This window comes from Xenopus tropicalis, chromosome 3, assembly GCF_000004195.4.
Source record: "Xenopus tropicalis strain Nigerian chromosome 3, UCB_Xtro_10.0, whole genome shotgun sequence".
Classification (NCBI taxonomy): domain Eukaryota; kingdom Metazoa; phylum Chordata; class Amphibia; order Anura; family Pipidae; genus Xenopus; species Xenopus tropicalis.
In genome coordinates this window covers 135,834,559-135,851,001 of record NC_030679.2, presented here as the reverse complement: position 1 = coordinate 135,851,001, position 16,443 = coordinate 135,834,559, and the positions used below count along the sequence as shown (strand labels likewise).

The 16,443-nt window shown below is 38.6% G+C and overlaps 1 protein-coding gene across 1 annotated transcript in view; it reads left to right on the top strand.

Annotated features, from left to right (window-relative positions):
- Positions 1–704: 704 nt before the first annotated feature.
- Positions 705–16,443, top strand: part of lmx1b.2 (LIM homeobox transcription factor 1, beta, gene 2) — a 34,496-nt gene continuing 18,757 nt past the window's right edge. The window contains exons 1-3 of the mRNA XM_031899374.1: positions 705–951; positions 8,608–8,696; positions 12,472–12,652. Of these exons, the coding sequence (XP_031755234.1) occupies positions 8,639–8,696; positions 12,472–12,652 (239 nt within the window). The 5' untranslated portion in view covers positions 705–951; positions 8,608–8,638. The remainder of the gene's footprint in view (positions 952–8,607; positions 8,697–12,471; positions 12,653–16,443) is intronic.

Genomic DNA, 16,443 nt, shown 5'->3' with positions numbered 1-16,443 from the left:
TATTTGTTAAGGGGAAGGGCTATTCTGAACTGTCTAGCTAAAGGGTCAGGAATAGCTGAGATGTGAAGCATCTCCACAGACCTTTCTTTGGTAAGATTATTATTGTATAGTAAACTCCCACCAAACGTGAATTAGTAGATCCTGCTGTTCTAGAGAAATCCTTAGTAGAATTTTATAAGATAGGAATCGGACCCCTTATCTAGAAACCCATTATCCAGAAAGTTCTGAATTAAGGGAAGGCCATCTCCCATAGAGTCCATTTTAATCAAATAATTCACATTTTTAAAAATGATTCCCTTTTCTCTGTAATAATAAAACAGTACCTGTACTTGATCCCAACTAAGATATAATTACCCCTTATTGGGGGGCAGAACAGCCCTATTGGGTTTATTTCATGGTTAAATGATTCCCTTTTCTCTGTAATAATAAAACAGTACCTGTACTTGATCCCAACTAAGATATAATTACCCCTTATTGGGGCAGAACAGTCCTATAGGGTTTATTTAATGGTTAAATGATTCCCCTTTCTCTGTAATAATAAAACAGTACCTGTACTTGATCCCAACTAAGATATAATTACCCCTTATTGGGGGCAGAACAGCCCTATTGGGTTTTATTACTGTTTAAATAATGTTTTTAGCAGACCTAGTCGTAGGAGATCTGAATTACCAAAAGACCCCTTTTCTGGAACACCCCAGGTCCCAAGCATTCTGAATAACGGGTCCCATACCTGTATATAGATGTGTGCCATACAATTCAATCAAGTCATTCCTGATAAAACACTTTTTTCTCCTTTTAGATTGTAAGATCTTTTGAACAGGGCCCTCATAACCTCTGCTATCAGTTATACAGCACCGAGGAATATACCGGCGCTTAATAAATCCGTATAATAAATACGACAATAGTAATAATCATACAATTGCTAACTCCTGACCATTATTTGGAACATGAGTAAGTTCAATTTTAAACCCTGAGATCCAAAAATAACCTATAATATAATTTTTCAGTTTTTATTACAATCGTATGAATATATATTTTTAAAACTAATTTACAAGAAAACACCATTTTTCCAGGTTCGGAGTTTGTCATTTCCACCTGCTACATTATTAGTCTAATTATTTTTATGCAAATATACTTATTAAAGATACACTGAATTCTGGGCCGTGCTGGGATAATTGTAACTATTTAATTTATGTAGCACGTATCAAGCAGTATGATCGGTGGTAACAGTGAATACAGGATTAGTGGTGGGAAAACCAAAAGGGAATCATTTAACCATGAAATAAACCCAATAGGGCTGTTCTGCCCCAATAAGGGGTAATTATATCTTAGTTGGGATCAAGTACAGGTACTGTTTTATTATTACAGAGAAAAGGGAATCATTTAACCATGAAATAAACCCAATAGGGCTGTTCTGCCCCCAATAAGGGGTAATTATATCTTAGTTGGGATCAAGTACAGGTACTGTTTTATTATTACAGAGAAAAGGGAATCATTTAACCATTAAATAAACCCAATAGGGCTGTTCTGCCCCCAATAAGGGGTAATTATATCTTAGTTGGGATCAAGTACAGGTACTGTTTTATTATTACAGAGAAAAGGGAATCATTTAACCATGAAATAAACCCAATAGGGCTGTTCTGCAGCCAATAAGGGGTAATTATATCTTAGTTGGGATCAAGTACAGGTACTGTTTTATTATTACAGAGAAAAGGGAATCATTTAACCATTAAATAAACCCAATAGGGCTGTTCTGCCCCCAATAAGGGGTAATTATATCTTAGTTGGGATCAAGTACAGGTACTGTTTTATTATTACAGAGAAAAGGGAATCATTTAACCATTAAATAAACCCAATAGGGCTGTTCTGCCCCCAATAAGGGGTAATTATATCTTAGTTGGGATCAAGTACAGGTACTGTTTTATTATTACAGAGAAAAGGGAATCATTTAACCATTAAATAAACCCAATAGGGCTGTTCTGCCCCAATAAGGGGTAATTATATCTTAGTTGGGATCAAGTACAGGTACTGTTTTATTATTACAGAGAAAAGGGAATCATTTAACCATTAAATAAACCCAATAGGGCTGTTCTGCCCCAATAAGGGGTAATTATATCTTAGTTGGGATCAAGTACAGGTACTGTTTTATTATTACAGAGAAAAGGGAATCATTTAACCATTAAATAAACCCAATAGGGCTGTTCTGCCCCCAATAAGGGGTAATTATATCTTAGTTGGGATCAAGTACAGGTACTGTTTTATTATTACAGAGAAAAGGGAATCATTTAACCATTAAATAAACCCAATAGGGCTGTTCTGCCCCCAATAAGGGGTAATTATATCTTAGTTGGGATCAAGTACAGGTACTGTTTTATTATTACAGAGAAAAGGGAACAATTTTAAAATCTGAATTATTTGATTAAAATAAAGTCTATGGGAGATGGCCTTCCTCTAATTTGGAGCTTTCTGGATAACAGTTTTATGTATAGTGGATCCCATAACTGTATATAAATAATAATAATTATTTCCTCCACCCAATGTTGCATAATTAAAGAAATGTTAATTCTGGGCAGCCTTAATGAAATAGTTTCAATTATTATGCTATTGAAAGCAATATTCGTTTGTCTCTCTCTGTTCGCTCGTGTCTATAAAAGAAAGCTCTTAACAACTACATTTTCTTTCATTAGACAAAAAAACAAACTATTTTTGGGTGCAGATCCCTAGTTATCGAAAAAAAAAAAATAGTTTATCAAGCTAATATATATATATATAATGTATATATATAATATAATATATATATTATATATATATATTATATATTATTATTATATATATATATAATACATATTATATTATATATATATATATATATATATATATTATTATTATATATATATATTATTATTATTATTATATATATATTATATATATATTATATATATTATTATTATATATATTATAATATATATATACAGGTATAGGACCCGTTATCCAGATTGCTCAGGACCAAGGGTATTCCGGATAAGGGGTCTTTCCGTAATTTGGATCTCTATACCTTAACTCTACTAAAAAATCAATAAAACATCATTTAAACCCAAAAGGATTATTTTGCATCCAATAGGGATTATTTATATCTTAGTTGGGATCAAGTACAGGTACTGTTTTATTATTACAGAGAAAAGGGAATCATTTAACCATTAAATAAACCCAATAGGGCTGTTCTGTCCCCAATAAGGGGTAATTATATCTTAGTTGGGATCAAGTACAGGTACTGTTTTATTATTACAGAGAAAAGGGAATCATTTAACCATTAAATAAACCCAATAGGGCTGTTCTGCCCCCAATAAGGGGTAATTATATCTTAGTTGGGATCAAGTACAGGTACTGTTTTATTATTACAGAGAAAAAGGAAATCAGTTTTAAAATTCTCAATTATTTGATTATAATGGAGTCTATGGGAGACAGGCTTTCCGTAATTCAGAGCTTTCTGGATAACGGGTTTCCGGATAAGGGATCCCATACCTGTATTATATATAATGGAGGAGACATGAATGGGAAAGCTTCTGCTATATGTCTTACTGGGCTCTTACTAAATGGTTGGGAAATCAAATCATTAGCAAGTCATCTCAATGAAGTTTACTAAATATGTTTGCAGTGTGTAACATTCCATTTGTAATAGTTATCACACATTAGAACATAATAAATATACCCATTGCACTCCAGCTTCCCCGGGGCACCCACATTTCTTAAATTTTATTGCTTAAAATAATGGTGCAATAGGTGCAAAGAGTTTTGGGGGACCGCTGCCTTTATTGGGGTGCAAAGGGAAACATTAGCTGGAGTGCTTGCCTTGTCTTACTGCTTGGAACACAGTGAGCTGAGCACCCAATATACAAGCAATGAGCAATAGGAAGCGAGTAACAGCGCGAGGGTTTATGTTACAACAAAGGAACGGGTCTATGAAGTGCTTCATTCAAAAGTTATCATTAAAAGGTGAGCGTGCCTTTTGCTTTTTTTTAAAAAATAATAATTTCACCCTTGGGGGAACTGTTTCACTAGGGAAGAAAATTCTTTTTTTTTTTTTTTACATCTGCAGAGAAGGACATTTGCCAGCTTGTATTAATAAATATAAATATGCAGATTAAACAGGCTTACTGGAAAATATAATTTATTCCTGCAGGGTTCCTATTTGCATCTTGTGCCACGGTGATCTAATAAGAACTCTTCTATAGACCGTGGATGTAAAAAAAATAGTGTACTAAAGACAAAATTGAAAGTAATTGTTTCGTTTAATTTCAGAACACTATGGGGAAGAATAGCCCTTAGCTGACTGATTATCAATTTTAACAGACCATAAAAGCCCCTTTTTTAAAAAAACAATTTTTTTTCGTTTGTATTTAATATGGTTTCCAGCAGTAAATGTCTTTTCAACGATCCTAAAATACAAAGGAACCCCAAAGTGCAGACTGAGCCCCAACTGTAACATCAAACAGTTCATAATAATCCGGTCGGTTCACTTTTGTTCCCTAATGGCAGTGTTGGGTATTCCTTTTCTCAGGGGACCCCCAATTCAGTTGTGGAATCAGATTAACCACCATCAAATTGATTTAGAACCACTTATGTACCTTATATTATTTCCTATTTACTGTTGTAGTAAGAAATTTCACATTATTGAGGGGAAATACGGAGTCTCGTCCTGATCAGCCTGGGACCCCGTTTTGGGTGCCTGGTCCATAGGATAGGAATTATGGTCGTATGATTACAAAGTGCAGTTGGGAACACGTAAATACAATTAGCTACTCTTGGGGCCTAAATATAACATTATTGTGGACTCATAATTAATTAACATATGTTGTGTTGATTTTAACATGAAACCATTTGTTCTAAGGCTGATTGGAATTTCCCATGGCCATGATCCTTATGTAATATCATTGGCATCCCTAAATTTAGATCTCTCGGAACAGGGAGGTTGCCTTCTGCTTGCTAATCTAAACTACTGCCTTCAGGATTTATAGACAGGGATGGACCAAGCTGACCTAGGCAACCCTTTTTCTCATTGTCCCCACTGTGTAATGATGACTGGTGGGGGCAATGAGAAGGGAGCACAGGCTAGGGGTAGACAGGAGAGGTTCCTGCTTGGCGCCCCCTAATTGTTGCACCCAAGGCTGCCTACCCCTAGTTCCGGCCCTGTTCAAAGGAAACCAATGCTGGTTTGATGGACATTGGAGTTTTGGGGCCCATGAGCAGGGTCGGACTGGGCTGCCGGGACAACAGGAAAATACCCGGTGGGCCCCAGCGGCCCAGACCCGACCCTATTGCCACCTCCTCTGGCCTCTGATGTCCTTCCCTGCCGCTATTCACATACGCGTGTTCAGGGGAGCATGTCGGACAGGGGCCCCTGCGGGGGGGGTTAGGTGTGCACGACCGGCAGGAGATGCGGCCGGAGGAAGTGGGTGGGGGTGTAGTAGCCCCGGTGGCAGGGTCAGACTGGGCCGCTGGGACACCGGGAAAAATCCCGGTGGGCCCCTGCGGCCAAGTCTGACCCTTGCCGGCGCTCCCCCTTCTGACTGTTTCTCCCCTGACGTGTTCAATTTATACACGCATGGGGAGGACGTCAGGTGGGGGCCCTGCGGGGGGGTTAGGGGGGCCCCTGGGGGGGTAGGGGACACGGCTGGCTGGGGCACCTGCAGGGCCCCTGGGGCGGGAGCCCCGGTGGGCCCAGCATCCCCCAGTCCGACCCTGCCCGGTGGGTTCTGCACCCCCCAGTCCGACCCTGCCTGGTGGGTTCTGCACCCCCCCAGTCCGACCCTGCCTGGTGGGTTCTGCACCCCCCAGTCTGACCCTGCCCATGAGTTAGATATTCCTACCTTGGGCCCCCAAAAAATGGGGTGCATTCCCCACCAGCATCCAGCCTATTATTGACTTAAATAGAAGGTTCCTGATGGGAATAGTGTACAGAATATATGTGCATTTTCTGGCTGAAATCAGTCTGTCACCTCTAAAGCAGATTCTATTCGCAGGCTGTAAAGTTACCTCCAGGCACTTCTCACACTGGGCTTTGGGATTGTTCCTTTGTTTATAGGAGCAGGGCTAATAAAGCTTGGAACCAGAAAAAAACTAAAAAACAAAAGACTAATTGAGGAAGGGGTGGAGTGAACATGTATAATAAAGAGGGAAATGGGGGAAAGGGGACAAAGGGAAGTGGTAAAAGCTAAGAATAAAGAGGGAGCAGGAGAACAAGATATGATTGAATGTAGCAATTTATTTTTCTCCTGTAAGACCATAAATACAGGCAATACAAAACGAGTCCTAGAATTCCTCAGCTTTATTGTTTTTGAAAAGGTCACCCAAATGTGACGACGGCATAATAGAACAGTGCCGATATTGGGTGCATGTAATCAGGTTTAAAATCCATATTGTTAGACAGAGAATGATGCTCAGTTCATATCATGACTCAAAGCTGATGCGCAAGGCTTCCCAGGCACCTAATGAGGATCCCATTGTTTCTAAGGACTTCTCGAGTGTTAGGAGACCCCCAGTCATGAGTACCGGGCTGGGTTTAGTGGTGGCAGAAACTGATTGGTACATTTTCTGCTCTAAAGGCTTAGGTGGTGTGGTTCCTTTGAGCTGTGCTGCAATCCCAGTGGAAGGGCTACATTGATGTAAAGTAGCTGTCACCATATTGCCCTACTGTTACTATATTGCCCTACTGTTACTATATTGCCCTACTGTTACTATATTGCCCTACTGTTACTATATTGCCCTGCTGTTACTATATTGCCCTACTGTTACTATATTGCCCTACTTTATATGCTGGCCCCAACCATTCCTATTACAACTGCTGTTCTGCAAGTTCCCATTGTGTTTGGAGTCCATGGCAGGCACCAATATGTGCATCCTAAATACAGCTCTTTATGTGTCTCTTGGATAGACATTTTCAGTGAAATGATAGAGCTTCAAATCTCTGCTACACCTAGCCATTTCCTTCCTCCATTTGACTTACTTGCAATCTCTATTGACACTTCTTATTGCTGTCTTACGTGCCTTTTAGAAAGATCCTACATGTTCAACATGAAATGTAAGGAATAGATCCCATTTATAAGCAATATATATAATTTCTCTCTTAAATAAATATCACAGCTGCAGGGCACAATTTCTATATTTACCAGGTTCTGCTCTCCCCAGTGTACAATTGCCTCTCTTGCTTGTCCTTATGGAAGTCCCTTGACCCTGTTCAGCGAGACCTAGAGGTAGTAACTTAGACACTGGCCTAGGTTCAAAAGGGACAGTTGTAGGTGGAAGAACTGCCTGAGTTGTGGTACAGGAATGGGAATGCTTGGTACCTGAGGTTTTCCAGATAAGGGGTCTTTCCGTAATTTGGATCACCATACCTTAAGTCTGCTAAAAATAATTTAAACATGAAATAAACCCAAGAGGACTGTTTTGCCCCCAATAAGGGGTAATTATATCTTAGTTGGGATCAAGTACAGGTACTGTTTTATTATTACAGAGAAAAGGGAATCATTTAACCATTAAATAAACCCAATAGGGCTGTTCTGCCCCCAATAAGGGGTAATTATTTCTTAGTTGGGATCAAGTACAGGTACTGTTTTATTATTACAGAGAAAAGGGAATAATGTAATCATGAAATAAACCCAATAGGGCTGTTCTGCCCCCAATAAGGGGTAATTATATCTTAGTTGGGATCAAGTACAGGTACTGTTTTATTATTACAGAGAAAAGGGAATCATTTAACCATTAAATAAACCCAATAGGACTGTTCTGCCCCAATAAGGGGTAATTATATCTTAGTTGGGATCAAGTACAGGTACTGTTTTATTATTACAGAGAAAAGGGAATAATTTAATCATGAAATAAACCCAATAGGGCTGTTCTGCCCCAATAAGGGGTAATTATATCTTAGTTGGGATCAAGTACAGGTACTGTTTTATTATTACAGAGAAAAGGGAATCATTTAACCATGAAATAAACCCAATAGGGCTGTTCTGCCCCAATAAGGGGTAATTATATCTTAGTTGGGATCAAGTACAGGTACTGTTTTATTATTACATAGAAAAGGGAATCATTTAACCATGAAATAAACCCAATAGGACTGTTCTGCCCCAATAAGGGGTAATTATATCTTAGTTGGGATCAAGTATAGGTACTGTTTTATTATTACAGAGAAAAGGGAATCATTTAACCATGAAATAAACCCAATAGGGCTGTTCTGCCCCAATAAGGGGTAATTATATCTTAGTTGGGATCAAGTACAGGTACTGTTTTATTATAGAAAAAAGAAAATTATTTTTAAAAATTTTAATTATTTGATTATAATGGAGTCTATGGGAGATGGCCTTCCTGTAATTCGGAGCTTTCTGGATTCTGGATAATGGGTCCTATTTCCTGAAACCCAGTATCAAGAAAGCTCCGAATTACCAGAAGTCCATCTCCCATAGATTCCCATACTGTACAAAATCAAATGGCTCTAAAATATGAAAACTGCTAACTAAGGCATCACTACTTTATTACAAAGTGACTACATTTATTTACGTGAATCGCACTGCAAAGTGATTATTCCAACTTTTCTAATGATTTTTCTTTTAGTTACGGGACTTTCTTGAATTAATACCTTACCATGAAGACAGAGGATGCACCATCGTCCTGCCGAGAACACTCTCCATTCCTTGGCCTCGGTTAGTAAATCAACATTGGGTGAATTTGCGCCTGAATAAGGCTCATTTGTGTTTGTTTGTATGTGTGCAGGTACTCACTGACATGTTTCCAGTGGTATAAACCCCCGGTTTTGGGTTCAGCTCCCACTTTTGGGGTTCAACATTTAGCCATATATCAAGATTATAGATACATTTAAGGATTGTCTTCTTATAGGTCCAGTTGTACCAATGGCAGCAAAAAAACCCCAAAAAAACATTCAGGTCTTAAAACTAGGCCCCTTCACCACTACCATGTACAGCAATGGCTTTGGTCAATGAAGTCCTGTAACACAGTTTAGTCATGTTTTACAACTAATAATAGTAATATTTCTGAATGACTTTCCTGACCCTTGTTGATCTCATTAACCCAGAATGTCAGTTACAGACATACAGTCTACAGAGCCCTCCAGCTGTTCATGTTTTTAAAGGAGAAGGAAAGGTAAAAACTAAGTAAGCTTTATCAGAAAGGTCTATGTAAATACAGCCATAAGCACTCACAGAAGAGTCCTCTATCAAAAGAAACACAGAATTTCTTGCCTTCTTTTGTGTACACATGTATTTCGGTATCTGACTTCCACTCTCAGAAAAATCCTCCCTTCTCCTGCTCCCCCCTCCTATAAGAATTCACTTCCCCTCCCATCAGTATGTGTGATCCGAGCTACCAACGGCTAGAGCTGCAGCACCGAAACTACCGAGACCAAGCTAAAATGGCAGCTGCTATCTTAAACAAACAGATGGAGCTTCTAGGGCGGTTTACTCAGGTATGGTAAAGCTTTCTGCAGAATAAATATAGTGTCTTAGGTGGCACTAACGTGGCAAATCTATTTGGCAGTAAAATGCCAAAATGACTTTCCTTCTCCTTTAACAATATCCCAAAATTGAGCAACGGGCAGACCTTGGCTCTTGGCCCTTTGGGTTTTTCCTGACGATGTAAACTAAAAACAACAAAGAACATAAACCTTAACAAAATATCATACTAGGCACTAAACATTTAGGGGCGTATTTATTATGCTGTGTAAAACTAATTAAAGTCTGAACTCCGGATATTACGCCGTTATTTTCCATAAGTTCAGGTAGAAGAAAAAAATGCATTAAAAAATTACGCCGATTTTACGGCGATGTGTGGCGAATTTTCTCACCATTTTTTACACAGCATAATAAATATGGCCTTTAGTGTATGCTTTGCTCCAGTCATGCCATATTCCTATGAATTGTGTTATTTGGCCCTGCACTGTGGTAGAAAAGGTATTACACTTGTCAGAAGAAGTGTGCTGCACATATGCACATAAGTAAGACAGTAATCTCTTCTTTCTGTGCACTTCCTACCCCCTCGTATGTCCAAATATATGTACCATATGGATGTTCTGTACCATGTGACAACTTCATCACATTGTAGCCCTTCTAAAAATCCCATTGGCTCTAGCACAGCGCAGTGGGAGGGATGGCAGCAGGTTGTGCAACGGGCAAAATGGCTGCCAAGGGCGCCCGGCACTGCCTTTGAAATAACACAGGGGACTTTCTTAGAAGTCTGAGGCACTCTTACCTTCCAGTTTGTGCCTGTATGTTACCCAACCACTCAGATTGTAAGCTCTACGGGGCAGGGACCTCCTTCCTACTGTGTCTCTTACCACATGGCACTTATATATATATATACATATATGTATTTATTGTATTTATTTATTATATCACTGTTCCTCCCTGTGTGTAATTTTGTATTCTGTAAGACTGTACAGCGCTGCGTACCCTTGTGGCGCTTTATAAATAAAGTTATACATACATATACATACATACAAGTAGTGATGAGCGAATTTTTTCACCAGGCATGGATTTGCAGCGATTTTCTGCATTTCGCCATTGGCGAATTGTTCTGCAAAACTTCCCGTGAAAATTCGCTGCATAAAAATTTGTCGCGCGGAATGTTTTTTGTTGCGCGTCAAATTGGGCACGGTCGCGAAAAAAAAATGGCAAAGTTGTGTCAAATTGGGCGTGGTCATGTGAAAATTAGGCGCGGTCGCATCAAAAAAGTGCGGGCGAGAAAAAAAATCACGCGACAAATGCCTTTCGCAAATTTTTTAGCCGTTTCGCAAATTTTATGCCGAAGCAAAACGGGACAGATTCGCTCATCGCTACTTAGAAGCAGTTGTAGGTAGGAAGAGTGGTACACAGTACAGCAAAGGGAGATTACAACAGTAGTTGGAGGCTATTTAGGATTGTACAATACATCTGCACAAGTCTATAGGTTGAACAATCCCACTTTGTATAATTAATAAGCTGATTTTGCTCCAAAACATCCATTTTAAAGCTGATTAAATACAGGCTGATAGGTTTATAAGTGGATGCTCCGCATTGCAATGGCTCTAAAAGGTTAATAGTGCGGAGGATCTAGAGTCAATAAGGCACTGTAGTTTTGTTTGCAGCGAAGGCTGGCTTGCTGAAGGTCAGGCGCAGCAGTGTGTGTACACAGGATAGTCTCGCTGCCTCCACATTTCGAGTGCTTCATCACTTAACTTTGAAGAAGTGCCAGCGATGAACGGCAAGAGATAAAATCAGATAGAACTTAACATGCTTTTATTTCCTGTTGTAAACACACACTGGAAATTGGAGCCGCGGAAGAAAAAGAGATTGGATTTATCTATAGTGAAGACTCACTAGATTATGTGGAAAATAAGTAAAGAGCTGGGTTACCCCAGAGCAGACATGGGGTAACCCCAACCCCAACAGCCTTTAGTGCAAGGAAGGGGCTTATTCTGCGAGTTGTATACAGTCACATTCAAAGAGTATTACCAAATGTATTTTTCTTTCCAAAAAATTTGTATTATTATTATTACCGTATTTATATATCACCATCAATTTACACAGCGCTTTGCAGAATAGAGGGGTACAAAAGACACAACAGCAAATGTATGGCCCCAGTATATTCAATGGCTCCATAGACAACATTGTATGACCATAATTTTAACGATGCCAGCAATTTTTTCAAACTGGACATTGTCGCCTTGAGGGTGACATATATCCCACAATTCACTTGGGTCTCAGTCAGTCTGTCCATACTGGAAATGCCCCATTTACATCTTTTCCATTGAGCCACCATTTTGTGATGTGTGTTACCTCAGAGATCACCTGACAGGAAATAATACAGTTCTAACAGTGAAGACACACGGAGCTACTAGTTGCAGTTACTTGTCATGGCTAAAGAAATAAACAATGCTGATCATTTACTGATAATTGTATCTACATGGGGTTTAGAAGAGGCAATTCTCAGTATTGTCTATGGCAGGGGATTTTTAGAAGTGGTGACAAGTAGCTGCTACTAAGTAGCTCTGTGTGTCTTCACCCTAACAGGAAGTAGTGTGGGAGCAAAAGGCAGAACTCTGCCCATTCATTGGCTGATGGGGCCTAGCATGTATGTGTGCCTTGGCTTGTTTGTGTGCACCATGAGTCATATGATCCCAGGGGGCGGCCCTTAATTCTTAAAATGGCAGTTTTCTATTTAGGATTACCCAATGGCACATAGTACTAAAATAGTATATTTATATGAAAATGGTTTATTTAGATGAAGCAGGGTTTAACATATGAGCTGTTTATGCAATATTTTTATATAGAGACCTACATTGTTTGGGGTGTAGATTTCCCTGAAGGACTGTATAGCAGGAGAAGGCAGATAAGACATTAGATATTCATTTTTTAAATTGTATTATTACTGTTTACTTGCTTTTAGTCATTGGCAATACATTGAGTTGAAACTCTTTTATTCCAGATCACAAAATAAATGAAGTCTGTGCCGGTTGTGGCAACACCATATCAGATCGATTCCTGCTAAGAGTGAATGACAGATCGTGGCACGAGTGTTGTGTAAAGTGCGCGGCTTGCCTACAGATTCTCTCCGGGACCTGCTACTACAGGAACCGCCAGCTTTACTGTAAGGAGGACTATGACAAGTAAGTTGAATCCTCAAATCAAAGACAATGTTTCCTCCATCAGGGACTCCATTTCCCACAATGCCTTGCACATTCTGCGGCCTGTGAAGAAACAGAACTATGAAAACATTCAAGACATTGAGGAAAGTGGAGTCTTGGCTGGAGGAGAGATAACTATTGTGACATTGTGTCGTCATATTTTCTACATAGAATCAAAACCTGCAGTAAAAAGGATACAAAGGAACACACACATACCCCCCATATGTAATAAAAAGCACTAAGTTTGCCCAGGAGCAGTAACCCATAGCAACCAAGAAGATGTTTGTTTTTAAACAGGTCACCAGTAAATGCTACCTGCTGATTGGTTGCCATGGGTTACCGCTCCTGGGCAAACTTATTAAATAACGCCACTAGTGCTTTAAATAGTGATTACATTTACAATTAAATAAAAAAAACCACACATTTTGTTCACATTATGCAGAATACGAGTTTATATAGTAGTTTAAGTGGAAAAAAATGGGTTTTTAGGAAATCATGTTATTCTCATGTTTATTCATTAAAAATGTTCAATAAGTTAAAGGGGCTGATTTACTAAGACACGAATTCCGACCGAATTGGAAAAATTCCGATTGGAAAACGAACATTTTGCGGCTTTTTCGTATTTTTTGCGATTTTTTTCGGCGCCTTTACGACTTTTCGGAAATGATCGCGACTTTTTCGTTACCAATACGATTTGCGCGAAAAAACGCGAGTTTTTCATAGCCATTCCGAAAGTTGCGATTTTTTCGTAGCGTTAAAACTTGCGCGAAAAGTTGCGCTTTTTTCGTAGCGTTAAAACTTAAAAGGCGCGATGTTTTGCGCAAGTTTTAACACTACGAAAAAATCGCAACTTTTTGCGCACGTTTTAACGCTACGAAAAAATCGCAACTTTCGGAATGGCTACGAAAAACTCGCGTTTTTCCGCAAAAATCGTATTGGTAACGAAAAAGTCGCGATAATTTTCCGAAAAAATCGCAAAATACCGATCATTACGAAAAAAATGCAATCGGACGCATTCGGCCCGTTCGTGAGTAAGTAAATGGGCCCCAAAGAGTCAGTTACACAAATCATTACAGATTTGTAATGATGAATACTGGGTGCTGGGTGTCAGATTTACTAATCATACTAATAAAGCTCCAAGTATCACTGAGCCCCTACCTGAAAACATAGCCTATTGGATAGGGGGCCAAGTAATTGGTCAGCAGGGACCTATCGATAATCTGTATACAAAAATAATATATTTTCTGCACTGGGTTTCAATATCACAGTTTTTTAGAGATCTGGCCCATTGTTTATAAAAATGTTTCCCATGAACTGTCGGGTTTATTTTTGGCCACGACTTTTATTAGCCAGGAAAATACAGTTTTATATGGTGTGTAGCTCTGGCCAACCCTGTTTGAGCAGAGTGAAGATCCCTTCCCATAGGACGTTTATAGTTCAGCCAGAAGCCTTCAAGCTCTGTAGCCCTGCCAAATGTCCTTGGTTCCACCTTTGCCTATAGCAAAGCAAATTGCTAAAAGTCACAAAGATCTGATGAGGAGAGATAGGAAATTGAGACATTCAAGAATTTAACACATTAATAGAAACATTTACTCTGTGTGTGAATAAGGTTTCCATTTCCCACAATGCCCTGCACACTTCTATGATTTTTCTTCCAAGTTTGTTAATAACAGAATATGCATGAAACTGTTGGGAATCAGAGACATGTATGGAGGGTATCGACTACTTCCATATTGTAAAAATGGCCAGAACAAGCAGATACTGCTCTCAATAGCAATTAATAAGTGTACATTTGGATGTTGCTTAGTATAACATTTTCTTTTATCATAGAGTTTTAGCAAAATCTGCAGTACTTCTACCGAATGGATTACTATATATATATATAGTATGTTTAAATGGAGTCACATGTTTAACATGCCTTCAAAAAATGTCATTAATCTTTACAAGTGAAGCAATCAAATCTTCTTTTCTTTTCTACTTTTGCATTCCTGATGGCTGCTTTGCTTTACTGTAGCATGTCCTTTAGGACATTTTTGTTCGATCTGAAGTTATAATGATTGTAAAGTGCGAAACTGTTTTTTTTTTATTTACTGGCTTATTTCATTGTGTAATCTTGTATATCTTGATGCCTTTTCTTTCTTTTTACTTTTCTCACCTTGGAAATAAGCCACAAATTTGGGACTATTTATTCGCCATTATGTTTCCCAAAGCAATAAACTGAGAACTGTTACAAGATATCCATATTTCATAAGTTGCTCCCTGTGTAGTAGTGATATATATATGATAATTGTCTCTTCCTGAGTTGAAAGTCTTGGTTCAACAGTTGTGTTTTGTAAGTTAAATTTAAAAAAAAAATTCTTCCTATTCCAGGATCTTATTGTATCTGAACATTCTGAATAAGCTTAGTCAGTTTTGTATTAGATTCAGATGAGGATCCTGGGGGTCTGGGCAAAAGATTCAAACAGGGAAGGGAAGGTGTAAAGGAAGGAAGAAAGAAAAGGAAAAAAGAAGGAAAGAAAGAAGGAAAAAAGGAAGGAAAGAAAGAAAGAAAGAAAGAAAGAAAGAAAGAAAGAAAGAAAAGAAAGAAAGCAAAGAAGGAACGAAGAAAGGAAGGAAGGAAGAAAGGAAGGAAGGAAGGAAGGAAGGAAGGAAGGAAGGAAGGAAAAAATCAAAGTAGAAAAGAAAGAAAGAGAGAGAAAGAAAGAAAGAAAGAAAGAAAGAAAGGAAGGAAGGAAGGAAGGAAGGAAGGAAGGAAAAAAGAAGGAAAAAAGAAGGAAAGAAAGAAGGAAAAAAGGAAGGAAGGAAAGAAAGAAAGAAAGAAAGGAAGGAAGGAAGGAAGGAAGGAAGGAAGGAAGAAGGAAAAAAGGAAGGAAAGAAAGAAAGAAAGAAAGAAAGAAAGAAAGAAAAGAAGGAAGGAAGAAAGGAAGGAAGGTAAAAATCAAAGTAGAAAAGAAAGAAAGAAAGAGAGAGAGATAGAAAGAAAGAAAGAAAGAAAGAAAGAAAGAAAGAAAGAAAGGAAGGAAGGAAGGAAGGAAGGAAGGAAGGAAAAAAGAAGGAAAGAAAGAAAGAAAGGAAGGAAGAAAGAAAGAAAGAAAGAAAGAAAGAAAGAAAGAAAGGAGAAAAACAAAGAAGAAAAGGAAGAAAGAAAGAAAGAAAGAAAGAAAGAAAGAAAGAAAGAAAGAAAGAAAGAAAGAAAGAAAGAAAGAAAGGAAGGAAGGAAGGAAGGAAGGAAGGAAGGAAAAAAGAAGGAAAGAAAGAAGGAAAGAAAGAAAGGAAGGAAGGAAGGAAGGAAGGAAGGAAGGAAGGAAAAAAGAAGGAAAGAAAGAAGGAAAGAAAGAAAGGAAGGAAGGAAGGAAGGAAGGAAGGAAGGAAGGAAGGAAGGAAGGAAGGAAGAAAGATGAAGAGAGCTATAGGGAACATACAAGTATCATGTTGTGTGTAGCAATGAAATGCGTTTATCCCCCCAGCTAAACCCCTTTCCTTTTGGTTTCAGTCCCAGGATTCAACTTGGCATCTAATATAAAGTGTATGGCCAGATATAAAGTGACTTGGCATGTAATATAAAGTGAATGCCCAGACTGTGCCTTATCAAAACCCGTCAACAGAGGGGAAAAACACAAGCACATGGGCGCATGGAAATATTTGTAAGATTGTGTTTTCCTCCCTCCGTATGGCTTTGAAGGTCTAGATTGGATTTGTTACATGCGGGGGGACTGTCAGGGAATGTTTGATTGTCTCTGCCTCCTCCCACATGGATATACTTTGAAAACTCC